Genomic DNA, 26,385 nt, shown 5'->3' with positions numbered 1-26,385 from the left:
CCCTCAGGAACTTGCAAACAACCTTGGCAACATAGTCCAACCAGGACCTTATGCTCTGAATGGCCTGGAGTAACACAAACAAGGATAGGATTTCCCTCACAAACATTCTAGACTTTTCCTTTATCCCTAGTGACAAGCATGTGTTTTTGACTACTGCCTCATTTTTAAAGGAACAGAGCTACTATATGCCATATAACCTTCTATTTTCATCACTGTGACCAAAAGAACTGACAAAGGAGAGAAATTTATTTGGGGTTCACAGTTTCAGAGGTCTCAGTCTGTCGATAGCTGGCTCCATTGTTCTGGGCCTAAGGTGAGGCAGAACATCATGGCAGGAGGGGCATGGCAGAGGAAAGCAGCTCAGGGAATTGTACCAGGAAACAGAGGGAAAAGATAGCTCCTCTCTCCAGAGACAAAATATATACCCCAAAGGCACACCCCCAATGATCCACCTCCTCTAGCCACACCCTACCTGCCTACGGTAAACCTTATCAGTAATCCTTATCAGGGGATTAATGCATTGATTAGGTTAAGACTCTCAAAACCTAATCTTTTCACCTCTGAATGTTCTTGCATTGTCTCACACATGAGATTTTGGGGAATGCCTGATATCTAACCCATAACACTTTCCCTTACTGAGTCACCAGCAGCCACACAAATCCCTAAGCCTGACCTGGTGGAGCCAATCTTGGAGCATTCTGTCTTCTGTCTATTTTCTGCATCTTCAAAGGCAGAATAGGCAGCAGCCCTGGATCCCCTCTGCAGTCCTTATACCTTAGGCTTCCATTCTGTTGTCCCTTGTTAAAATGTAAAAATGCATGGGATGGTAGCATCCATCTCAAGAATTGGTCATCAGCTTCTCAGGGAAAATATGGGTAACTCCAGTCCCTTCCAACTGGCTGAGGAAGGGGAGGCCAGGGTCCTGAATCTTGTAGCAAAGGATGGTATTTTGAAGGGGTGGCTAGGTTAGATAAGTACTCTGGTCAGCCCAGGGCCTACCACAGGGGTAGAGGCTATGAGGACTTGTCAAGGGAGATTGAGAAGGTTGCACATCCTGGACAACACACAGAATTGCATGCTCTCCTACCTTCCTTGTCATCTATAGCAGCAAGTGTTTTGCACTCTGGACAGCACAAAACAAACTGTATACCTGGTAGTTTGTCATTGTTTGTCTTCTTGCCTACTATGTACAGCCAACCTTTCAGATTCTCTCAGGAGACACTCCTTGGGACCCATCTGAGAACTGATTTGTTTGTTTGTTTGTTTGTTTGTTTGTTTTTGTCCAATTGCTTAAGGATTGTAATCTGGCTTGGCTTGGCCAGTTAGTTCTCTAGATTCTGCAAAGGACCTATTTAGCATTAGGAGAAGTGGAAGAAGAAGGCCCACCTCAGGGAGAACCATCTCTGATGTTGATCCATACTTAAGTCCCCAGGAACTAGCAAGTACACAAGAAGGCCTGAGGGCAACAAGTATGAAAGTTTGGAGAGGAGGTCCTATGGGTTTAAGGAAATCGTATTGAGCTGGGCATGGTGGCACATACCTATAATCCCAGCAATTTGGGAGGCTGGGGCAGGAGAACTGCAAGTTTAAGGCCAGCCTCAGCAATTTATCAAGACACTGTCTCAGTGTAAAAAGTAAAAAGGTCTAAAGAAGTGATTCAGTGGTTAAGCACCCAAGGGTTCAATCCCTGGGAGCAAAAAAATAGCAGAATCATGGTGGGCTTTCTGGAGGAGCCTGGATCTCACAGAACTTTGAAGATATACATTAAATGGTGTTAGTGGGACCAAGATCCTTGGCTCTTCTGTCCAGGTTTACATTTTTGTCCCATGGTAGGTGAGTCTGCCCCTCCGCCTCTTAATGTTCAGCCTGCTGCCCAGGGCAAACACTCCCAGAAGCCTGGAGGACAGTTGGAAAGGCTTGCTTCAGGGCCAAGAGCAGCCCCCTCTGTGCTCACTTGCTAACAACTGTTTGTCTCTCTGCTTTCTCCTCACAGGACCCAGCCGCCGCCTCCATCTCAGACGGAGACTGTGACGCCCGGGAGGGTGAGTCAGTAGCCATGAATTACAAACCATCCCCGCTCCAAGTGAAGCTGGGTGAGTGTGTCCTGGGGGTGAGGGAGATGTGGGACACGAACAAGGTCCTCTGGGCTGGGTCTACAGTGAGGTACTACAAATAAAGCAACTCAGGCTAGTGATTACAACATGTAAGCCAGCATAGTGGCTTGCATGTTGTAATTACTAGCCTGAGTTGCTTATCTCCTGCAAGGCTAAGAAGGCAGTTACAGTTCTCTGCAGAATCCTGAAATTCCAGGGGGCATCTCTGAGGCCAAGAAGGCTCCAGGAGTTCTAGGAGATAGCTTCAAGGGTAAAAGCATGATACCACAGGGACAGGACTTAGAAATCCCATCAAACACTGGATTCAGGTAAGAGAAAGCTGACTTAGAGGTGGGCTGTCAGTTCTGTCCGAGGGATAGAAAAGAATGTGAGTTCCAAAGCCTAGCAGATGAGCCCTTCTCACCAGTACAACCTTATCCCACCTGGAGGTCTCAGGACTTTATTGATTCCCATCTCGAGAAGCAGTCCCTTATTTCCTTAGTAACCTAAATATCTCCACCTTTCCAGATATCTCATCACCTTTTCCTTGGAGGTTTATTTCATGTCCACTCAATGTTAGATTACTATACAATGACTCCTTTGAAGTCATCTGGCTCCCCATCACCACCCACAGCTCCTGCAGGTGCAGTTCATGCCTCACCCTATGCTAACTACTGGCCTTTCTCCCTTTAGGGACCAAAGTTTCACTGACCTCAGGCTGATGTAGATAATAGACTTTTACTAATTACAGCACAGTACACACAGAGAAGAGCTTGCAAATATAAGTCATCACTATTCTTCAAAATTCCTCTGCCATCCCAGCCATCCTCCCAGCCATCTTTCTCCTCAGATTCCAACTTCTCACCAATAGTGGGCCCTTCCTCAGTCCTAAGAGCCTCTTCCCATCCCTTCACAAACCTTCTTCCTCACATCTGCCAAGACTCCTTTATTTTATTTTTCAGAAATAAATTTATTATTTTTTCTGTGCTAGAGATCAAAGCCAGAGTTTCATGTGTGCTAGGCAAACACTCTACCACTGAGCCACACCCCAGCCCCAGAGTTCTGTTCTTTTAATTTACATTTTTGTTTTGTTTTGTTTTTCTTTTACTTTGTTTTTCTCCTTCCAGACCACATCTAGGGAGCCCCTTGAGCTGATTTCCTGAACAGGAGAACATTTTTCTCAGTGGAATTATTCATCTTCCTAGGACATAATACTAAAATTGCAGCCATTTTTGTTTGTTATTGTTTAATTTGTTGTATTTTAATGAGAATAAGTTCTCCTCTACTCTCACCCATCAGTTTCTTTTCTCCAGAGGTAATCCTTCTTCCCTCCCCCTCAAGAGGTAATCATTCTAAGGGTTTTTTATTTTTTAATTTGTATAGTTTTATTTTGTATCTTAACACAAATGGTATCACATTGTACACACTTTCTGAAAGTTGTTCTCCTCCCCTCCACATAAAAAAATCTTCCCCTTACCCACTTCAATCTAATGTATGAAATATGATATGTCAAGAGCTTTGTAATGTTGTGAACAACCAGTAAAAAAATAAAAAATTAAAAAAAAATCTTCCCCTTTGAACACCAATATATAGCAGAAATTTTATTATTTTAAATGATTGCATAATAGTCCATAGTTTGATTTTTGCTAGTTTGTTGTTTGCATTTTTCCACTCTTTCCAACAATTTTAGCATTCTTTAAAGTAACGTTTTGTTTTCTCTCTGTTACATTACCACTAAAGCCTCTCATGAAAATTCACAATTGCACTAAGGAAAATCACCACCAGGAACTATTAGGCAAATTGCACCCCCTAGAGGCATGGATGGTTATGGCAGATGCTGTCTGCTGAAAGAGGCTGGGGAAAAGCTAAAGGAGCCAGACAAGCAGTGGTGAAAAAAAAAAAAAAAAAAGTCAGAGAATATAAAATGAGAAATTTAGAGACATGGAGGTAAGGGGATATTTTAAAGTGAATCACAGCCAGGCCTGGCAACTTGAAAGGCTAAGGCAAGAGGATTACAAGTTCAAGGCCAGCCTCAGTAACTTAGGAGGCCCTAAGCAACTTAGTAAGACCCTGTCTCCAAAAAAATAAAAAAATTTTTTTAAAGGGCTAAGAATGTACCTTGGTGGTAAAGCTCCCCTATGCTCATTCCACAACATCATAAATAAAGTGAAATAGCTATAAAGACCCTTCCATTCTTACACTCTGGAGCATGCAGTTATTTTATGAGACAACTTCCCTAGTGTCTTTTTCACTAAACAGGCTGTTTTCCTAAATCTAGACTTTACTTGAGATGAGTAGAAAAGAGTAGACGGGCTTTTCCAGAACCCAGGCGGCTAGCTACTAATGGTAACAGTTATCATATACCAAGCAGTGGGTCACCTGATGGCCAGTCCCATGAGCCTGGTAAGCTCTGGACCCTAAGAGAACTCAGAGACTGGTAGGAGTCAGGAGCAGTGCTTAGGCAGTATAGCAAAATGGGCTCCCTTAGCCTCATGACCTCTACCCTGCCTGCCCTTTTCTGTTTCTTCCACTCTAAAACCTTCAGTGGCTTTTTCTTTCTGCATTAATTCCAAATTCTTCAGTGTAACATTCAAGGCCTTCATGTTCTGAGTTTATAAACAGAGGGAGTCTCTAGCTTCTTGGCACAAGACTTGACACATGATTAGTAACTCCAATGTTAGGAGTTTTTCAATAAATGGCTCCTTTCCCAAACTTACCTCTCTCCCTCTTCACCCTTCTAGATCTATCCAGATGCATACTTAAGTTCTCTTCTAAATGCATTTTTGTATATGATTCCCTCCTTCCTAGAGTGCTCTTCTTTGTCCAACTCATAATGTCACCCACAGGCAGCCCTCCCTGATTGCTCCTGTGATCATCTCTTTCTCTTCAGCTTTTCCTTGGCATCAAGCACACACTGACTACCCGATATGGGAGCTGTGGCTCCTTCAAGGCAAGGCTCAGCCTTCTCCTTTTGCCTCCTACTATCTACCTCAAGTTATGCAGGGACAAGTACCATCTCTACTGAGTAGCAGAAGCCTGGAGTTAGGATTCCTACCTCAGTTCATAGAGGACCAAGGGGTTTCACAATGGAGGCAGGGCCCTGGCTGCCCCAAGTGGTAAAATAGGTTTACCTGGGGCAGGACACAGCTTCCTTCCCATATTCTCTTGCAGAGAAGCAGCGGGAGCTGGCCCGGAAGGGCTCTCTGAAGAATGGCAGCATGGGCAGCCCTGTCAACCAACAACCCAAGAAGAACAATGTCATGGCCCGGACGAGGTAGAGACCTCTCTACCCCAGCTGGACCCTGCCAGCTAGCACATATCTCTGCTGGTCCTAAGTCTCTTCCTCTTTCCTCTGTCCTAGGGTGGGGTCCAAGGCAGGGAGGGAGGGAGGGAAGAGGGAAGGGAGGGAGTGAATGAAACAAGGCTCAGCCCAGTTCCCTCCAGGTCTGTGTTCCAGTTTCCATTCCAACTCCAAAATTTTTCACCCAGGCTGGTCGTCCCCAATAAAGGCTACTCCTCGCTTGACCAGAGCCCAGATGAGAAGCCACTGGTAGCTCTAGACACGGACAGGTGTGTACACGGTCTTGGGACAGCCAGGCAAGCCATATGAACCTGTGTGAGCACATACAGGTCACACCTGCTATATTGCTAGAATGGTGTATTCCTCAATTAGGAGCTCTGCAAGGGTGAATTCCTCAGGGAATGTAATTTTTTAGAAGAAAGAGGGTGGGAAGAGAGAGAGGAAAGGAGGACCAGCACAGTGTTCTGCTATCCTGGAACAGCTGGCTACTCTTTGATGGGCCCTGTTGTTGAATCTGGGAAGTAGGATGGATGCTTAATGCTTCACTCTTTGTAAGGGAAGAGCCCTACTCCTCAGAAAACATCTGGCTAGACCTAGAATTTGGGAAGATCCAACAAGTGGGGTTGATTTGAGCCTATTGGGGGCAGGAGGTGGGGATAGAGATGCAGTGAAGGGAGTAGCAGTTCTGTTTGGAAGAAATAACTTATTTCTAAATAATTTATTTAGAAAGGTGGGGCTGGGGAATCTTCATTTTAAAACCTGAATTTACACAGCATGCATAGATTTTATTTAGAACTTCACATTTGCTGTCATTGGGCTGGGTGTGGTATTGACCAATGGAAGCGGGGGTGCAGGGAGTTTTCTATTTAATTTCTTGGAATCATTTTTTCTCTGCCCTCTCTTCTCCACGGCTAGCGATGATGACTTTGACATGTCCAGATACTCCTCATCTGGCTACTCCTCTGCTGAGGTGAGGCCCCACCCCTTGCCGCCCTAGACACATCTGAGCAGGACCACCTCTATCAAGCAGCCCAGGGTGAGGCCAAAGCCAAAGCACCTGGAGAAGAGGAATAGGCACAATGGGCAGAGCCCTGTGGGGACAGAGCTCCGAGTGGAGCTGGGGCTAGATAGGATAGCATATGAATCATTAGCTTCAACTGCAGGAAGCCAATGATTAGGGGCCAGGGTTATTGGAGCAGGGCTCTTAAATAGAATGGAGTGTGAAATATATGGGACACCTTATAGAAGTAGACCTGAAATTGGGCAAAACCCTAACAGAAGAACCACTAGATGTGAGCAGTAGTCTTTGGAGTGAGCAGGGATCTGTAGAGATGTGTGGAAAATGTGCACTGAAGGAAGTGAGGCCAGAGCTGGGGTGGGGCCTATAAAGGGAAGTGCCTGAACTTTTGGAGAGGCCTGGGATGGGTTGGGTGGTTGCAGTGGAGTGACTGCCCTAGTGGGTGCAGGGCCTTCCCACCGAACAGAGCCTGACCTCCCTCCCCTTTGCCTACAGCAGATCAACCAAGATTTGAACATCCAGCTGCTGAAGGATGGCTATCGGTTAGATGAGATCCCCGACGACGAAGACCTAGACCTCATCCCCCCCAAGTCCGTGAACCCCACCTGCATGTGCTGCCAGGCCACATCCTCTACCGCCTGCCACATTCAGTAGCCGGCGGGGCCGCTGCGGCTGCAAGGGGAAGCGCCAACACGGGCCAGGTTGGACCAGGCAGGGGCTGATCCCTCCCTAGCTCGTCCTCGTGCCCCTGGCCCTACACCCCTTACAGCCGCCAACCTCGTAACAGTCATTGCTTCCTCCTATGGTAGGACGTGTACCTCTGTGTGTTCATGGAGCCGGAGAAACCAAAACCGGGTCTCTCTCTACCCCAGGGGCTGAAGAGGGGTGGGGGTTTCTTGTTCAGTTGCTTGAGGGACCTCCCCCAGCACCCTATTCCCCTCTCTAAAGCCACAGTCTGGAGGTGGGGAGACCTGGAAGGCAGGGAGGCCAGCAGTATGAGCTGGGAGAGGGATCACAAAGCCAGGGCTTGACCCCACCTCAGCAAAGCCATGAATCCCCCAGACCCAGACTGACCAGCAAACAGGTTGGAAGAAAGAAAGACCCAAGGCAATGGGGGTGGGTCCCAGAACCTGGGAGCCCTCTCTATGTGACTCCTATAAGCCAGTGTACCTTGTTGTGTTTTCCCTTCTTCTCTAGATGGGAAGTCTGATAAAGTTGTCCAAGGAGATATTGTCCCCCCTCATCAGATCACTGCCTTCTTTTGCCTCTTCCTCCTATTCACCCCTTTCCTTTTTCTCCAGGTGTGGTATGACCTGTCCTCATGCCCCTAACCAATACATTTATCTCTCTGCCTTCCCTGTTCTCTTCACCAATAACACTGGTCTCAGGTTGGAAGCAGGGTAAGGCTGGCCTCCAGTCCCCATTCCCAACCCACCCCAGCCCAAGGTCTGAGAGTCTGGTTCCCAGTAAAACTCTTCAAGGAGCAAGCTTAGGAGGATATAGCAGCTGAGCAGCTGCATGTACATGGTAGGGAGCGCTTGGCAGAATGTGTGTGTGCGCGCATCTCATGTAGGACCTGCCTCTCCAGGATTCTGTTCCTGTCATATACGTAGTGTCCACAGTGGGGAAGTGACTGTGGGTTTTTACAATGTGGGAGCCTGCTCAACCATGCAGTTGACTTGAGATTCTGGCCTGGGTATCAAAAGCCTGGGTTCTGACACTCTCTTCATGTACTGTCTTACAGCAAGCCACATGTTTTCTCTAGGCTTCATTTTCCCCAAATGAAAAATAAAAAGCAGCTGCAATTATTCTTAAGGTTCCTTCATACCTGAAGGAATTTTTTCATAGGAATTTCTGTGAAAGAGTATGAGGAGATTTCTGTGTGTCTTTGAGTGCACTCAGGGGGGCCTCCCTAAGTATGTCTCTGCAGAAAGGGGAAGTATATGTGAATCTGTTTGGAAAGAAGTGTGTATGTGTGTGTGTGTGTGTGTGTGTGTGTGTGTGTGAGAGAGAGAGAGAGAGAGAGAGAGATTGTGTATGTGCATGGAGGTGTTTATTTTGTGTGTAACTGGGATGTCTGGGGATCAGAATGTATATTGCTGCTTTTGCTGCTATTACTGGGTTGGAGGCTGGGGGCAGGACAGCTGAGGATGAAGATCAAGAGAAAGGAGGTTGGGGCTGGGGATGTCGCTCAGTGGTAGAGTGCTTGCCTAGCAGGCGTGAGGCCCTGGGTTTAATCCTCAGCTCTGCCAAAAAAGAAAAAAAAGGAGAGAGAGTGACAGTGAGAGAGAGAGAGAGAGAGAGAGAGAGAGAGAGAGAGAGAGAGAGAGAGAGAGAGAGAAGGAGGGAGGGAGGGAGAAAGAAAGAGAGAAAGAAAGAAAAACGAGAGAAGGAGGTGAATAGGGCTCTCCCTTGGGCTGGGCAATATGGACCTGCCCACATGCAAAGAAAAATGAAAGCACAGATGGCCTCAGACTGCTTGGACCTATGCCCCACAAATTTCCCAAAGGTTCAAGGAATACTTTTCCCTGTGCTCTTGTTCTGACATCTGACACCCCACACATGCTGGTGTATCCACTGTCATGGATACCACTCACATGCTGCCCTCTGGACAACAGTCCTGGGACGTGGGAACTGGAAGTGGCAGATGGTGAAAGGAAAGAGTGAGGCTGCTGGCTTAGGAAGGGTAGCAACTCTCCCTGCATCACACCCAGGTGCTGCCAGGTTCAAAGTGTTGGGGTACAACTCTATGCTCTCCTCACCTCCAATCTACCCTTATGTCCTCTAGTTATATAATGAGGAAATGCCAAAGGGAGGACAGAATAGGGATTTGTAAGGCCCACAAAGCCCACTTGGCCCCCATCTCAAGCTCTTCTCCCACCCTGATCAGCATCCCCACTCCCTGTCATCTGGGATCCAGAGCTAGGCCTCCCACTACCACCACCCTGGGCTCCTTGACTCACCTTTCTAGAACATGGGTACCTCCTCTTTTATAGACTGCTGCCTTTGCTGCTGACTTACTATATGACTCTGGCCCATTGTTCAATCTCTGTGGCCCTGAGGAAAGCTCCCTCCCCAAAGGACATATTACTTTTCTGGCAGGCAAGGACTTCCAACTGAGGCAGTGTACATGTGGCAGGGAGAGATAGGAAGCTGGCAGCCAGCAGCTTCTACATCTAAGGAGAGTGCATGGTTCCCTCCTTCCCTGTCTGGGAGGTTGAAGGGGAAGAACCAAGGCCTTAGCTTGCCCCTGCCTCCTGCCCCCTTGTAGATACTGCCTTAACACTCCCCCTACCCTTGGCTGTGGCTTTCACCCAGCCAGGTTTCTCCGCGCTCACTAATTTATTTCCAGGAAGGTGTGTGGAAGACATGAGCCGTGTATAATATTTTTTTTTAACATTTCCATTGCAGTATTGACCATCATCCTTGGTTGTGTATCGTGTAACACAAATAATGATATTAAAAGCATCAAACAAGCCAGCCTCAGCTCCCTACCTGGGGTGTGGGCTAGGGGCAAGTGGGCTGGGAAGGGACAAGAACTGACCCTCTGGATGCACATGTCATTCTACCTCCACTTGTGGGTTCCTGGGAGTACCACTGACCTGCTGTGTGACCCTAGGTGAGTCACGAACCCTCAGAACCTCTATTTCTGTCCAACAAAAGAGATTAGCCTAAAAGGTCTCCAGGGGCTCTCTGAACTTTTGGAAATTATACTCTTTTGAGGGGCTCTAGGCAGGAAGGGGCTGAGAGTGGGGAGGAAATTAGACTCTCCCCAGGGAGGGGACTGGGTCAAGTGATATCATAATGGGCAGTGCCCATCCTGGAGAGAAGAGCAGAGTGGAGTAGGAGCAGGAAGGTTGTGTGGGAGGAAAGCTAAGAGATCCTCTATAGGAGGGGGTCACAGTAGCTAGGGGCACCTGCCAGGCTGGAGGTGTGGGCTATCTAGTGGGAGGGGTGGTCACTGATGTCTACCAGGAGTCCTTGATAGGTAGAGCCCACCACAGCATCCCTAAGAACTCACCATGTTCCTCTTCTCCCGTAAGACCAAGACCCCCATCAGTACCTACAGTGACTCCTACAGGGCTCCCACCTCCATCAAGGAGGTCTATAAGGACCCACCTCTGTGGGCCTGGGAGGCCAACAAGTTTGTGACCCGGGTAAGTGGAGGTTTGGGGAGGAGTAGGCCAGAGTATATGGCCATGTGTGTCTGGATGACTGGCAAAGTGTGGCTGTCACTATGTGTTTGTAATTATTTATAGCTTTGTGCATACGTGTCATTTATTTGTCTAGGCACAAAATGTACAATGGTATGTAAAAAAAAGTGTAAGATCTTACCTTCATGGATCTATACCAGGAAAGGAGGTAGAAAGAGAGAGATAATAAGAGTTTTATAAATTGTCAGAAATGCTATAAAGGAAATAAACATGATATGAAAATAGAAAGGAGTGGGTAGGTCATGGAAGACCTCTTTCTTTCCATTTTACAGTGCTGAGTGCTCTACTACTGAGTTACAGCCCTAGCCTAGATCTCTTTCTCTCAAGGTGACATTGAGCTGAGTATGAAAAGATGAGAAAGAAATAGGCTTGTGAAGAGCTGAAAGAATAGAAGAACTGAAAGTTCTACCAGAGTGATCAGAAAGTATAAAGGCCAGTGGTTGCCTGTAGGATAGGCCAGAAAATGTCCTATAGGCATGTCTTAATGCACGTTTATCACCATCTCTTTGTGTGTGTCTGTGTTTGAAGATGAGCAGCCAAGTGGGTCTATGTAGCTTTCACCAAAGGGAGAAGAAATCTGGGAGTCTAACTGTACCTCTGTCTAAGAGAACTGGCCACATGTACCTTTCAACAAAACTTTGCTGAGTATTTTCTTGTGTAGGCTCTAGGAATACATACAAAAAGGAAGGGCCAGCCCTTGCCTTTAAGGAGCTCTCAGCAAACAGGTAAGCAAAGTCAGGTTGCTATATGTGGGCCATGTAGAGCAAGTGCTGACTGGAATTCCAGGAAGGGATGAGCACTCCCAGGTCCTGGAGTCTGCTGAGTGACTCTTCCTACAGAAGAGTTTTGAGAAAAGGCAGCCTAAGGGCCCTACCTGGAACTGAAGCTGTTAGAGCAGAAGGAGAGAGATCATAGGCTGCAGACCAAAAAGGGCCCTTAGATTATGTTGAGGAACATGGACAAAGGCTCCAGGTTCCTGAGTTTGAGAGTGTCATAGCTGAATTGTGATTTAAGCCACTGCAGCCACGGTGTCACAGAATTAGACAGATTGGGACTGAGGACATGAAGGCCAATGAGAAGTGAAAAGAAAGAAGAGCCAGGCATAATGGGACATATCTATAACCTCAGCTACTCTAGAGGCTGAGGTGGGAGGATCACAGTTCAAATTTAGTAAAACTGTCTCAAAAAAATAATAAATAAAGGCTGGGTGGATATAGCCTAGCACACACAAGGTCCTGGGTTTGATCCACAGTACTACAAACAAAAAGGAAGAAGAAGGATGTGGGTAAAAGATAACAACAAAAAACTGCAACAATTTTTTAAAAAGTGATTTTTAATTGGAAAATTTTTAAATAATATATTTCATCTAACAACAAAATAAATATATGCTCAGGGCTGGAGTTGTAGCTCAGTGGTAGAGCGCTAGCATGTGCGAGACCCTGGGTCCGATCCTCAGCATCACATAAAAATAAATAATTAAAATAAAAGGTATTATGTCCACCTACAACTAAAAAAATATTTTTTTTAAAATATTTATGCTCAATGCAGAAAATGGGAATAACTCAGAATCATAAGAAAAATGATCCAGCCCCAAGTATAGTGGTGCACATCTGTAATCTCAGCAGCTCAGGAGGCTATAGCAGAAAGATGAAAGTTCAAAGCCAGCCTCAGCAAACTTATTGAGGTCCTAAGCAACTGAACAAGACCCTGTCTCAAAAAAAAAAAATTAAAAAGGGCTGGGGATGTGGCTCAGGGATTGAGCTCCTTTGAGTTCAATCCCTGATCCATAATCCCACTGTCCAAAATAACCACTATTAATGTATTATTAAATGCCCTTTTAGGAGGTAATTTTTTTACAAAAATGGCATCATATTGTACTAATATTTTAAATCTTGCATTTTTCAAATAGCCTAATATAGGGATATTTTCTGTTTCAAAAATACTTTGCAGGGGCTAGGGCTGGAGCTCAGCGGTTGCGCACTTGCCTGACATGTGTGAGGCACTGGGTTTGATCCTCAGCACCACATATAAACAAATAAATAAAATAAAGATCTATCAACCATTAAAAATTTTTTTAATTAAAAAAATACAATGTAATTTTATTGATGACATAGAATTCTTTGTACAAATGTGCCATAATGTATTTGAGGAATCTTATCAGAAATTTAGATTATTTATAAAATATTGCCAGTATAATCAGTCTTCTACTTATATCTTTGTACACATCTTCAACTATTTCCTTAGGATAAATTCCTATATGTGAAACTATTTGAAGAAAGGACATACACATTTTTAAAATTTTTGATATATGCCTCAAATTGCTAAAATAAGGGATGTAATAATTTATATTCCCTCAAGCAAAATATTAGAGTGCCTGCCTACATTTTCATTCTCCATAGAAGGAATTTTAACAAGTAGATTGACAGATCTTAGTGATTACCTTGATATAAAGCTAGAGAGTTTAGGATGACTCCTGGATTTTTGGCTCTGGCAGCTAGAGGAAAGGTAGTGCTACCAAAATATTTGGAATATTAGACTGGGGACTTGGAATTCATTTTGGGACACAAATACATGAGATGATCCAGGAAAAGATACCTGGTAGGTAATTAGATACTTGCCTGAAGCAAAGGAAAGAGGCCTGGGCTACAGAGAGAGCTCAAAGTTTTCATCATATAAATGGTAGCTGAGTAATAGGAGTGGATGAGTTTTCCCAAGAAGAGTGAGAAAATGGCCAAGGACATTGGTGAATATCAATATTCAAGAATCATAAAAGAAGACAGAGATTTATAGCCAGAAAGGAGGAAAAATCAAGAAGACACCAATAAACACTGAATTATTAGACAACGGTCAGTGTGAAATGCTGTTGACACAGAAAGGGATCTCTCAGAAATAGTAACTATTGGTAAACTGGCCAGACAGCTTTAGTGCAGAGAGAGAAGTGAATCAGATTACCCTGGGAGTAAAAATGAAGGAAAGGCTTCTGTGTCTGGCAGTGTGGTGGATGATCTGACGTCCCCTCCTGCTTCAAAACAACTAAGTCTTGCATTAGAACTAATTCTTATTTTGTTTTGGACTCTTACAGGGGTGAATAGTAAATATACTAACAACAAAATAAATATATACTTGATGCAGAAAATAGACAGAGGACAAGCATTGCCCTGAGGGCAAATGCCAATATTGGCATTATAATCTGGAGTTTTAAATGTTAAAACTAAATCTGTTAATTTCCAACTGAAAAAGAAGGTTAATATCTCTTGCTCCTTGCCACCTCCTACACACACACACACACACACACACACACACACATGAGTAATCTATATCTTCTGTGGTAAAAAAACATCCTCAATGTAGGTTTCCAGGCATCCTTCAGAGTAAGGCCAGACACAAGCTCACAATAAGAAATATAGGAAAACAAACAGCTGGTATAGCTCAGTGATAGTGTTTGCCTAATGTGCACAAGGCCCTAGGCTCAATCTCTGTACCACAAGGAAAAGAGAAATCCACCATATTACAGAATCAGCAGTAACAACAAATGGCAGACTTAACTACCAAAGTTTTCAGATAATGAAATTAACAAAGAATACAAAATATTTCTCATTTTTGAAGTAAAATCAAAATAAGAAAGCAACAAGGAAACATTCTTAAAATTGATCAAATAAATATACAGATGCGTAGAAATTTTAGAACTGAAAACTGTTTTAGTAAAACCCAAAACTTAGTGGATAGGTTAGAGATGAGATTAAACATCCTTGAAAATTTCATTCATCCTATCTTTCATTTCAGTGAAATGAAAGATAGGATGAATGAAATTTCCCAGAATGCAGTACAGAAAGGCAAAGAGATGGAAAATATGAACAAAACATTAAGCAATATGAAAGAAAAAATGAGAAGGTCTCGGGGGTTAAAAAAAAGATGGTGAAATGAGATGGACATCACTACCCTAGGTACATATATGAAGAAGACACAAATGGTATGAATATACTTTGTGTACAAGCATAGATATGAAAAATTGTGTTCTATATACATTCTGCTATCATATATAACAAATTAGAATTAAAAAAATTTTAAATGAGAAGGTCCCACACTCATCTAATCAGAGTCCCAGAAAGGAAGAGGAGAGGGGGGAAAAAAAAAGAGAATAAGCATTATCTAACAAGAAATAGGCTTAGGATTTTCCAGAGCTAATAAAAGGAACAAATCCCAGAAAAGAAAGAGATTCCACAGTTAGATGCCTTGCAGTGAAACTATAGAACACCAGCTTAAAATCAAGCAAAGAAAAAGTTTCATTGTCATCCTTTCAAGAACAAAGACATTTACAGGAAAACAAAAATGGAAAGGTTGGACTGAAGGTCATTAGCTCCCTGTTAGAGCACTTTTTTAGCATGCATGAGACCCCAGATTCAATCCCTAGCACCCCCATATCTAACTATCTAACTCACTCTCTCTCTCTCTCTCTCTCTCTCTCTCTCTCTCTCTCACACACACACACACACACACACACACACACACACACACACAAATTTACTATCAGATCTATAAATTATAAGGAAACTTCTAAAAGATATACTTTGAGAATAAGGAAAATGAATACGGAAGGCAAGTCTGAGATGCAGGAAAGAATGGTGAAAAATTGATTTTAAAAAAGTTGAATTTAAGGGCTGGGGATGTGACTCAAGTGGTAGGGTGCTCGCCTGGCATGTGTGTGGTCCAGGTTCGATCCTCAGCACCACGTACAAACAAAGATGTTGTGTCCGCCGAAAACTAAAAAATAAATATTAAAAAATTCTCTCCCCCCCTCTCTCTCTCTCTCTCTCTCTCTCTCTCTCTCTCTCTCTCTCTCTCTCTCTCTCTCAAAAAAAAAAAAAAAAAGCTGAATTTAAGCAAACATTACCTATAGAAAATAATTATAAGCCAGGCTCAAAGGTGCATACTTGTAATCCCAACACTTCAGGAGGCTGAGGGAGAAGGATCAAAAGGATCAAGGCCAGCCTCAGCAACTTAAGAAGACCCTGTCTTTTAAAATAAAAAATAAAAAGGGCTGGGGATATAGCTCAATAGTAGGCTGCCTTTAGTTCAATCCCCAGTATAGCAAAAATAATTAATTTTTAAAATATAGTGGTTTTCAATTTGTAACATTTAAAGAAAAAACCAAAATATTGGAAAACAGCAGCATATAAGTTGAAGCATGGCAGAGTCAAGATTTTTTATTTTATTTTATAACTTTTTATTTTATTTGTTTTTTTTTATGTGGTGCTGAGGATCGAACCCAGGGCCTTGCACATGCAAGGCAAGTGCGCTACCACTGAGCCATAACCCCAGCCCCAAGATGTTTTAAGATATTCTAAAAAGAGTATGTAGCCAGCCCCAGTGGCCCATGCCTGTAATCCCAGTGCCCTGGTAGACTGAGGCAGGAGGACCATGAGTTCAAAGCCAGCCTCAGCAACTTAGCTCAATAGTAGAGTACCCTAAGTTCAATATCCCATGCCAAACAAAACAAAACAAACATCAACAACAACAACAAAAAAAACTTTCCTAAAAAGGGTATAAGATGTAGTGTTGTACTGCTCATGAACTAGAACTATACTTCCCAAAATTCCCTTCAATTGGCCATAGGAGATTTTTTTCTTTTCTTTTTTTTTTTTTTTTTTTTTTTTTTTGGCAGTACTAGGCATAGAACCTAGGGCCTTGAGTATCATAAGAGAAATTTGCAATGTTATTTGGAAGAAATGAATAAAAGAGCAGCCATTTTCTTTCATTTATTTATTCATTTATTTTTATTAGCTATTCATGATATTACAATGATCTTGGCAATTCATGCATTTGAATCATTGGGGTATAATTTCTCATTTTTCTAATTGTACAGATTGCAGAATCACACTGGTTATAGAGTCACCTATATACATACAGCAATCATAATGTCTATTCTATTCTAAGAGCAGCCATTTTCACCCTCTGAAAGTTAACGTAGGGTACCAACCACTGTGGGGGCTTGTGCACAATACTGCTGATTTAGTAGTCCACCATACTGGCATAAGGCAACATCTGGCCAGAATGCCTTTAGCTCCCACTGGCTCTCCTCCTCCAACTTCTTCCTGGGCCAGGTGTGTATATGGCTACTTGACAAAGGGCACCAGCTTCTCCTGAAGGCCATCCATATCATCAATGTTGGAAGCATACGCAGGTTTTAGGTTGTCTTCATGGGCTCCTGCTTGTCCTTGCACTCCCCCACTTCATGTCCAACCCTCTGACTGCCAGCCAGTAATTTGAGGCTCAACAATAGATGCAAAGATAACAGTCTTGCAGAGTTTACAATTATGGAAAATCTAACCCCTAAAAAAATCCTTATGCTATATCATGCATAGTAATTCTATTTATCTGGTCCAAACTTGCCTATATAGATAAAATAACAAAAAGCTTAATAAGCTAATTACAGATAAGAGAATTTTAGAAGGATGGCTATATAAATAACCAAGTTTCAATTTTCCAGGAAGATATTATAATTCTTAAATTTGTATTGACCTAATAGAATTACAAAAAGGAGAAAGTGACTTATGGGGTACAGTGTGGTAATTCAGAATATATTTATAGTGTGTAATGATCAAATCAAGATAGTTAACATTTCTCTTTATTTGTTTTAATTTTTTGTTTAACATGTAATAAGTATAGACATTTATGGGGTACTGTGTGATGCTTCAAGTCATGTATACAATATTTACTGATCAAATCAGGGCAATTAAACTTTAACACAACACAATTACTGATAGATCAACCAGAACCCCCCCCCAAAAAAGGCAAAGATCTAAAACACTTGAAAACATAATTAATACACTTCATTTATTGAATATAAATAGAATGCTGACCCTATATGTATAAACATATAAGGTACACTTAAAAATCGACTGAGTACAAATCCATAAAACAAACATTAATAGAATTTGAAGATTGACAGCATATAAAACAACTCAATCCTCAATGCAATTGAATTACAGATAAACAACAAAAAATATATTTTAAAACAAAGTACACAAAAATATCACCCCAAATAATGAGTCATTTAAGAAATCAAAACAGAAATAGAAAAAAAAATACTCAGAACTAAAAAGACTGTACCTCAAAACTTGTGGGATGAAACAGAAGTTGGAGAGAAAAACCTCTAGATCTAATGCTTGTCTAAGAAAAGAAAATGATGAAATATGAAGGACAAGAACATCAGATTTAACAAGAAAGAGTGGGGGGAAAACAGAAGTAAAAGAAAATAGAAGAATAGAGGTAATAAAAAATAAGAACAAAAGTTAACTAAAGATTCAACAAGACCAATAGTCAAAAGTTGCTTCTTTGATAAATAATAAAATAGATAAATCTCTAGAGTGATTAATCAAGGAAGGATAAGACACTGAAAAATAAAACAAGGATCTAAGCAAAGCATAGTGGGGCATACCTTTACTCCCAATGACTCAGGAGGCTAAGGTAGGAGGATTGCAAGTTTGAGGCCAGCTTCAGAAACTTAGAGAGGCCCTAAGCAAAATAGCAAGACTCTGCCTCAAAATTAAAAATTAAAAAAAGGACTGGAGATGTTGCTCAGTGGTTAAGCACTCCTGGGTTCAATCCCTGCTACCAAAACAACAACAACAAAAGTATCTAGTTTAGATAATTAAACAGTATGTTCCTCCAAATGTTCAAGGAATAGTTTATTTCAATCTTCCAGACAAAGGAGAAAAAAGGATGCTTCCTAATTTTAATTTTTTTGTAGTTATAAATGGACAGCATGCCTTTATTGTATTTGTTTATTTTTATGTGGTGCTAAGGATCTAACCCAGTGCCTCACACGTGCTAGGCAAACACTCTGCCACTGAGCTACAGCTACAGCCCCCCAGTATAATTCTGAAGCAAAACTAATAAAAAAATAGAATAAGAGCTGGGTGCAGTGGCCCATTCCTGTAATCCCAGCAGCACAGGAGGCTGAGACAAGAGGATCACGAGTTCAAAGCCAGCCTCAGCAAAAGCAAGGCACTAAGCAACTCACTGAGAGACTGTCTCTAAAATACAAAATAGGGCTGGGGATGTGGCTTAGTGGTCCAGTGCCCTGGAATTCAATCCCTGCTACCTCCCCCCACAAAAAAAGAACAGAATAATAATATTATGCATAAATACAAAAGCCAAAATCTCAACAAAATATTTGCAAACTGTATCCAGGAGTATATAAAAATAATAATCATTAATATATAATTATATGTTTGTTTCACAAATGCAATGATAGTTTAAAATTAAAAAATAAATGTGATTTATCACATTAATAATTCAAGAAGAAAAGCTATAAAATCATTTCAAAATACACTAAAATTAAATGTGCAAGAGAGTACTGGGAGGGTAGAAATATTCTAAAACTGGGTTCTGGTGATAGTCAACTCTGCAAACTCACTAAGAATATTTGAATTGTATACTTAAACAGAGTGGATTTTTTTAAACATTTTTTTTTAGTTATAGGTGGACACAATATCTTTATTTTATTTTTATGTGGTGCTGAGGATTGAACCCAGTGCCTCATGCATGTGAGGCAAGCACTCTCCCTCTGAGCCACAACCTCAATAAAGCTATTTGAAACAAAGCAAAACAAAGCAGAAATAGCAGTTGCTAAAATCCAATACCCATTCCTGATTTAAAAAAAAAAAAACTTAGCAAACTTAAATAGAAGTAAACTCCCAAACTTGTTAAGGAATGACATGACATCCACCAAAGAGCCAAGCGTGGTGGCACATGCCTGCAGTCCCAGCAACCCAGGATATTGAGGCAGGAGGATCACAAGTTTGAGGTAAGTCTCAGCAATTTAGGGAGGCCCTAAGCAACTTAGTCAGACACTGTCTCAAAGTAAAATATAAAAATAAAAAGGGTTTGGGATGTGGCTCAGTGGTAGAGCACTGCTGGGTTCAATCCCCACTACTGGGAAAATATTATATGTATATAGATAGATAGGTAGATATTTTAATATATATAATAAATATATATACATATATATATATATATATATATATATATATATATATATATATACCTAAAGCATATAGCCAACATCATCCCTCCTATTGTTAAATGTTAAAAGAATTCTTTTTAAAATTGGGATCAAGGCAAGGATGTTTACTATCACTACCTCTATTCAACATTACACTAGAGATCTTAACCAGGATATGGAGAAAAGAAAAGTAAAAAGATATAAAGAAATGAAGAAATAAAACTGTCATTATTTATAGATTAAATAATTGTGCATGTAGAATATACACATTATTAGAATAAGAAAATTTAGAAAGTTGGATGAATATAAGATCAAAAGGCAATCACATTTTCTTATACAAACATGTTTAAGAAGCATGATTTTTAAAATATACATTTATTCCAAGCAAAAAAAAAAAGAAAGAAAGAAAGAAAGCAAACAATATGTTCACAAAGGTATGGCCAGACAGGTGCAGTGGTACGCGTCTGTGATCCTAGTAATTTACATTACTGAGGAAGGAAGATTGCAAATTGGAGGCCACCTTCTACAATTTTAATGGGACAGTGTCTCAAAAAATGAAAAGAACTGGAGATATGGTAAAGTGGTAAAGTGCCCTGGGTTCAATTCCCAGTACCAAAAACAAACAAAAAACTGTATGGATAAATTTGGGTGTGGTGTACACCTATATTTCCAGCACAGGAGTCTGAGGCAGGAGGATCACTTGAGTTGGAGCATTAGAGACCAGCCTGGGAAACATAGTGAGAACTGTATCAAAAAAAAAAAATACATTTACAAAAAAATCTATGCTTGCTGCTGTGGTGCAGGCCTGTAATCCCAGCAACTCAGGAGTCTGAGGCAGGAAGAGCACAAATTTGAAGCCCAGTCTCAACAATTGAGCAAGACCTTCCAGAAACTTAGTGAGACACTATTTAAAAATAAAAAGTACTAGATCTGTAACTCAGTAGTAAAGTACTGGGTTCAATACCCAATATCCTCTCCAACACACACGAAAAAGAATGTAGGAGTAATATTATGAAACTTTATTTAATACTTTAGAAAATACTTAAATACCCCAACACTGGGGGAAAAAAACTAAATAAATGAAGATATACAATATATTCATGGATAAAAGAGTTATTATTACAAATATTCAATGTAATCTTATTAAATACTCAATAGTATTTTATAAGAAATTTTTGATAAGCTGTTTCCAAAATTTATAGAGTAGAGCAAAGGGCCCTCCAAAATAGCTAAAATGCATCTGAAAAATGGGACATATGCAGATATTAATGTTTATTACAAAGTTATGGAAATTCATAAGGCATAGTATTAGAAAGATAGAATACATCAGAAATAGACCCATGAATATATGGAAACAATATACAACAAAGATGTTTAAAAATAAAGCTATAGAAAAAATATATCAGGCTTGAGATGACACTAAAAATCTGTGGGTCCCAGAAGCTTGAGAAGCTGAGGCAGGAGGATCACAAATTCAAAGCCAGCCTCAGCAAAAGCAAGGCACTAAACAACTCAGTGAGACCCTGTCTCTAAATAAAAATACAAAATAGGGCTGGGGATGTGGCTCAGTGATTGAGTGCCCCCGAGTTCAATCCCTGGTACCCCAAAAAAATCTATGGGGAAAGATAGACTACTCAATAGGAAAATTGGTTATCCATATGGATAAAAATAAAATTAAGCCATAATTCACTGAACCCAGATTCAAGTCCTGACAGATTAAATATGGAAAGTAAAACTGTCTAGCTTCTAGAAGAAAATACAGGACATAATCTCCATTATCTGAGAGTATGGGTAGATTTTTTTATGTCCCCAAAAGCACTAACCATAAAAGAAGAAATTAATAAATTCAACTGTTTAAATTAAGAACTTCTGTTCACTTAAGGCACCATAAAGAAAAAGATTGAAGCCACAGACTGAGAGATTTGCAACATGTAACTGATTAGTGTATAGAATAAATTAAACACTATAATTTTCTGGGTTAAAATTGAACACACATGTGTTTTAACTCCTTCCTGAAACACTCTCTAAAACTATAGTAAAATGGATGTTTACAACATAAAGTCACAAGGATGGTGAGAAAGAAAGAATAATGGCAAGAAAATTTTGGAAGATGAAAGTATGGTAGATAAATAGTAACTGGTTTAGCAGATCTGAGAAAGCTGAATCCAAAGCCAGCAATAGGAAACCCCAGACATAATTCAATTTAAAACTGCAGAATTTCCAAAAGCCTCAGGAATTGGTAATCCTAGGCCTCTCTGGAACTGAAGATGGGACAAGAACAAGGCTAAAGCAAGGATTATTTGAAAGCCTTTAAGAAGCAGTTAGACCCACTAATCCACGCTTCTATTCCATGCCAAAGGGTAACTGCCTGCCTCTGTCTCTGCAAAAGTCACAGGCTTATTTTTGGCAAGGATCTCAACACTGGGAATACAAGTTGAGGACAGAGTACCACACTTAAAAGCAGGTAAAACTCCTTATACTGAATGCTAAAGCCCCAGCAGCCCTCTTCTACCTAGGTTCTCAGAACACTGGCAGCTTGGTTATTGCCCTTAGGCCAAAGATTGAAGAAGTATGTTCTGAAGACTCTTCTCAGTCCAAAATGAAAGACATACAGACACTGCATTGGAATTTTTAAAAACAGTTCAGCTACATCATCCCATGGTGATGCATACAGTTGACAAAGCCCACCCACAGTTCCAAACCTTTGATAAGCTCTTTTACTCTGCTACATGTAAACATAAGTAAAGACTGCAGAACTTTGAGGAAAGCCTCTAACAAAAAAATTGATGATGTCTATGAGTTCTTCTAAATAACTGTTTTTGTATTTGTGAGTGTGTCTATGTCTGAGTGCATAGGGATAGGTGTATATGGGTAAGGTTCAGTGAAGTGCTAAATCATTGGATCTCTGCATTTATGTCTCCCATATTTTGCCCTCCACCTACACAGGAATGTGACTGTGCTGGATCCACCCCCAAAACAGTGGAAACTCAGCCAGGAACAGTGGTGCATACATGTAATCCCAGCTACTCAGAAGACTGAGGCAGGAGGATCACAAATTCAAGGCCTCAGCAACTTAGTGAGACCATGTCTCAAAATTAAAGTTAAAAATGGCTAGGGATGTTAGTTCAGTGTAAAGATCTCCTGGGTTTAATCCCTAATATTGCCCCCCAAAAACAACAACAATAAAAAACCCCACAATGTCAGCTGAGCACAGATGATCCCAGAAGCCCCTGAGCTGAGGGGTTTTCCAGGTTGATCGAAGGTCTGAAAACCACCAGATCGAAGCCCTAGCCAAGGAAAAGGAAGCCTCTGCCCTTAAAACCATAAAGAGCAGGAGGAGTTGGTAGTAGTGTCACTATCCCAGCACCCATTGGGTAGTGGTCCATTGTATGGAAGCCCTCCCTGACTTTGCTGGGTGTCCTATACTTGTGACACAGCTGACTTTTCAGACTAGCTACCTACAAAGACCTGTGGACCCAAATCTTACATTCTGCCCTCAGCTAAGGACAAGGGACCCCCAAAGGGAGGTCTTAATCTGAGTTTCTACAGATCTAGCCCAATCAGGAATGATGGGCTGAGATTAGGAGAACATCAAGAAGCAGAGAGAACTAGGGCTCAGACCAAGAATAGGAAAAAGATCAAGGTAGGATGAGAATGAGGGCAGAGGAAGTGTCAAGGTCAATACTGAGTCATGATCAATGTCACAGCAGAATCAGAGTTGGTCAGAGACAAGGAATTAAATTTTAAAAGAGACATCCCACCAACCCCACCCTTCAGCCCATTTATGATGCAAGATTCTCAGAGAGCCCTCCCTGTCCAAGAAACCTGTATAAGGACATACAGCATTTCTCAATTCTCCAGAGGCCTACTGGCCCTATTGGAAGAGACTCAGGTCCTGTTCCCAGGTAGCACATAGTCCAGAAGAAAGAGAACAGGAACATTCAGCTCTGACCTTCAAGAGCTGGCAGTCAGGAAATTACAGAAATGAAAGGTCAGAAAATTACTCTGACTAGGAGCAAAAACCTGGCTCCAAGCCCTAACCTCAGATGGGGAGGAGGGGGAGGGAATAATTCAAACAAGAAACTGTGCCAAGGAATAAAGACTGGCATAGAGAAGATTGGGTACTACCAGAGCCGAATCAAAAAGGGTTGGATCTAGGTCTAGCAAGGCCCCAGAGGGTCTCTATACACCTAGCCACTTCTCTTCTCTCCCCTTACCCAGGGTCTGACTCAGACTATGGAGCGCCATGTGGACCCTGAAGCCCTGCAGAAGATGATCAAATGTGCTACCCAAGACTATGGCTATAAAAGTTCCATATCAGGTCATCCTTACTTTCCTGAGAAGTACTGGCTGTCTCAAGAGGAAGGTAGGGCCCCACTTTTCACTCTACTCTGACCCCAGAAGAAACCCCAACAGTGACCCCCAACCTGAATTCCACCCATGACCTATACCTGTTCCCTAATTAACAACAAATCCAACTTAACTCCCAATCACCTGTCCTGACCAGGCCTCTTTGCTTTTTGGAATTTTTCTCTCTGGAAAAGGAGAAAAAAGAAAAAAAAAAAAAAACACAACTGGAAAAGCCCTGGATTCTAATCCTTACAGAGATGGAGAGAATATTAACCTCTACCACACAACCTCCTCAAAGTATTCAGATGCCATCTTCTCCCATCATTTTTTTTTTAGGGGGGAGGGATACCAGAGATTGAACTCAGAGGCACTCAACCATTGATCCACATCCCCAGCCCTATTTTGTATTTTATTTAGAGACAGGGTGTCACTGAGTTGTGAGTTGCTTAGTGCCTTGCTGTTGCTGAGGATGGCTTTGAACTCATAATCCTCCCATTGCAGCCTCCTGAGCCTCTAGGATTACAGATGTGCGACACTGCATCCAGCTCACCTCACATCTTCTTAGCAACACTGCTCCATCCATTCTCTCCATTTTTCCTGCACCCACTATCTCTTTCCTTGAACCCGTAACATTTTCTAATTTTTCCTGCATAAAAATTCTCGTTTCTATCCTTCACAGCCAAAATTCCCAGAAACATAGTCAATATTCTTTGTCTGTACTTCCTCACCCTTCATTTACCCCTAAATGAGAAATTATCTTTCCGCTTTGCGTGTTTATGATCTGTCTCCCAGTCCAATCCAAAAGAGGTCAATAATCTTCTCTAATTCATATCTGTTCCTTCTTTGCTAAGGGGCTTCAGAGGTACCAGTTTTCCTAGTTAATTGCTAATTCCCAATTGAAATTAAGAATTCACATTTCCGGGGCTGGGGATGTGGCTCAAGTGGTAGCGCGCTTGCCTGGCATGCGTGCGGCCCGAGTTCGATCCTCAGCACCACATACCAACAAAGATGTTGTGTCCGCCGAGAACTAAAAAATAAATATTAAAAAAAAAAAAAAAGAATTCACATTTCCTACACTCAAACATTAAAATTGCACTCGTGTTTATCTAACTTCTAAATCATGGGATTTCTTTTTTTTTTTTTTTTTAATTTTTTAATATTTATTTTTTAGTTCTCGGTGGACACAATATCTTTGTTGGTATGTGGTGCTGAGGATCGAACCCGGGCTGCACGCATGCCAGGCGAGCGCGCTACCGCTTGAGCCACATCCCCAGCCCAAAATCATGGGATTTCAATGTACCCTCTGAGACCCACCCTAAGCACTTCACTCTTCTGACCACTCTTTGCTTCTTGAAATTACTTCCACAATTGGCTTCTCTGATGCCTCACTTTCCTAGGTCTCTTGTGTATACACTATGGAAACATGGGGTCCTTCAGGGTGCTATTGAGAGTTCTTTTCTCTCCTTGCTCCTCCCCCAATGCCAGGTTATCTAATCCATAGCTGTAATTACTGGTAGTTCCACATTTGTATTTCCAGTCTTGACTTCTCCCGAGAATGCCTCTCAACTTTACCTGGATGTGCCCAAGCACCTCAAACTCATTATGTCTAACCCACCAACTCAGAATTCCAAATCCCAATTGGCCACACCCTCTCCTCACCCACCTCCTCTCCCTCTAGGACTTCTTCATTCCTGTCTATCACTGTTGGGGAATGAATCACAGAGGATCTTGTAGGTCAGGCTTAGGTGATAGATAAGAACAGTGTTAAAGTGCTAAAACAACTAGGGAAGGGTCTTGGTCAAATTTTCATTTTACAGTTTCTATGTTGAGGTTGGACTATAGGTTTTCAAAAATTAGGGAAGGAGATCAGTGGGTTAATCATAATAGCTTGTTTAGATGCCAGGCATTGTTCTAAATGTTTTATGTAGGGGCTGTTAATGGTCCTCAGTGGTAGAGCACTTGCCTGACATGTACAAGGCCCTGGGTTCAGTTCTCCATATAGAAAAAAAAAATAGAAAAGAAAAGTTTTACATAGGTTAACTCATTTAAACCTCATAACAACCCTATGATATATTTTCACCCCATCTGAAGTTGAGAAAACAGGAAAATTAATTTGGTCAATCTCACACATTAACAAATAATTAACAGAACTGAAATTTGAATCCAGGCAATCCATTCTGTTAAGCATGACTTTATGTATTACCTCTAGGTTAAGGTACTATAGAGATAAGGAAGTGAAATCATGGGAGAAGGGCTAGAAGAGGGGATAGATTTCAGCAATTTTAAGGAAAAAGAATAGACATATCTTGAAGCTTGGATGGGAGGAGTCCCCATTTCCAGGCTGGCTCATTAAAAGAAAATATCAGGACAAAGAATGATTAGCACAATGGACATGCAGAAGC

At 41.6% G+C, this 26,385-nt stretch overlaps 2 protein-coding genes across 8 annotated transcripts in view; both read left to right on the top strand.

Annotated features, from left to right (window-relative positions):
- The window catches only part of Fam219a (family with sequence similarity 219 member A), a 57,730-nt gene extending 47,842 nt beyond the window's left edge, over positions 1–9,888 (top strand). For 2 of the 6 annotated variants that reach the window (XM_078047764.1, XM_005326207.5), the window contains exons 2-6: positions 1,994–2,093; positions 5,265–5,367; positions 5,583–5,663; positions 6,310–6,364; positions 6,908–9,888. In XM_078047764.1, the coding sequence (XP_077903890.1) occupies positions 1,994–2,093; positions 5,265–5,367; positions 5,583–5,663; positions 6,310–6,364; positions 6,908–7,066 (498 nt within the window). In that variant the 3' untranslated portion in view covers positions 7,067–9,888. The remainder of the gene's footprint in view (positions 1–1,993; positions 2,094–5,264; positions 5,368–5,582; positions 5,664–6,309; positions 6,365–6,907) is intronic. The other 4 variants (XM_078047765.1, XM_005326210.5, XM_005326208.5 and 1 more) reach the window with 3 other exon arrangements.
- A 151-nt stretch (positions 9,889–10,039) lies between these two features.
- Spmip6 (sperm microtubule inner protein 6) overlaps positions 10,040–26,385 on the top strand; it is a 35,535-nt gene continuing 19,189 nt past the window's right edge. The window contains exons 1-2 of one of the 2 annotated variants that reach the window (XM_013359042.4): positions 10,040–10,569; positions 23,855–23,999. In XM_013359042.4, coding sequence (XP_013214496.1) covers positions 10,435–10,569; positions 23,855–23,999 — 280 coding nt within the window. In that variant the 5' untranslated portion in view covers positions 10,040–10,434. The remainder of the gene's footprint in view (positions 10,570–23,854; positions 24,000–26,385) is intronic. The other variant, XM_013359041.4, reaches the window with a different exon arrangement.

Source organism: Ictidomys tridecemlineatus, chromosome 4, assembly GCF_052094955.1.
Source record: "Ictidomys tridecemlineatus isolate mIctTri1 chromosome 4, mIctTri1.hap1, whole genome shotgun sequence".
Taxonomy (NCBI): Eukaryota; Metazoa; Chordata; class Mammalia; order Rodentia; family Sciuridae; genus Ictidomys; species Ictidomys tridecemlineatus.
Note: the sequence above shows the minus strand (reverse complement) of the source record. Positions and strands in the feature narration are given on the sequence as shown.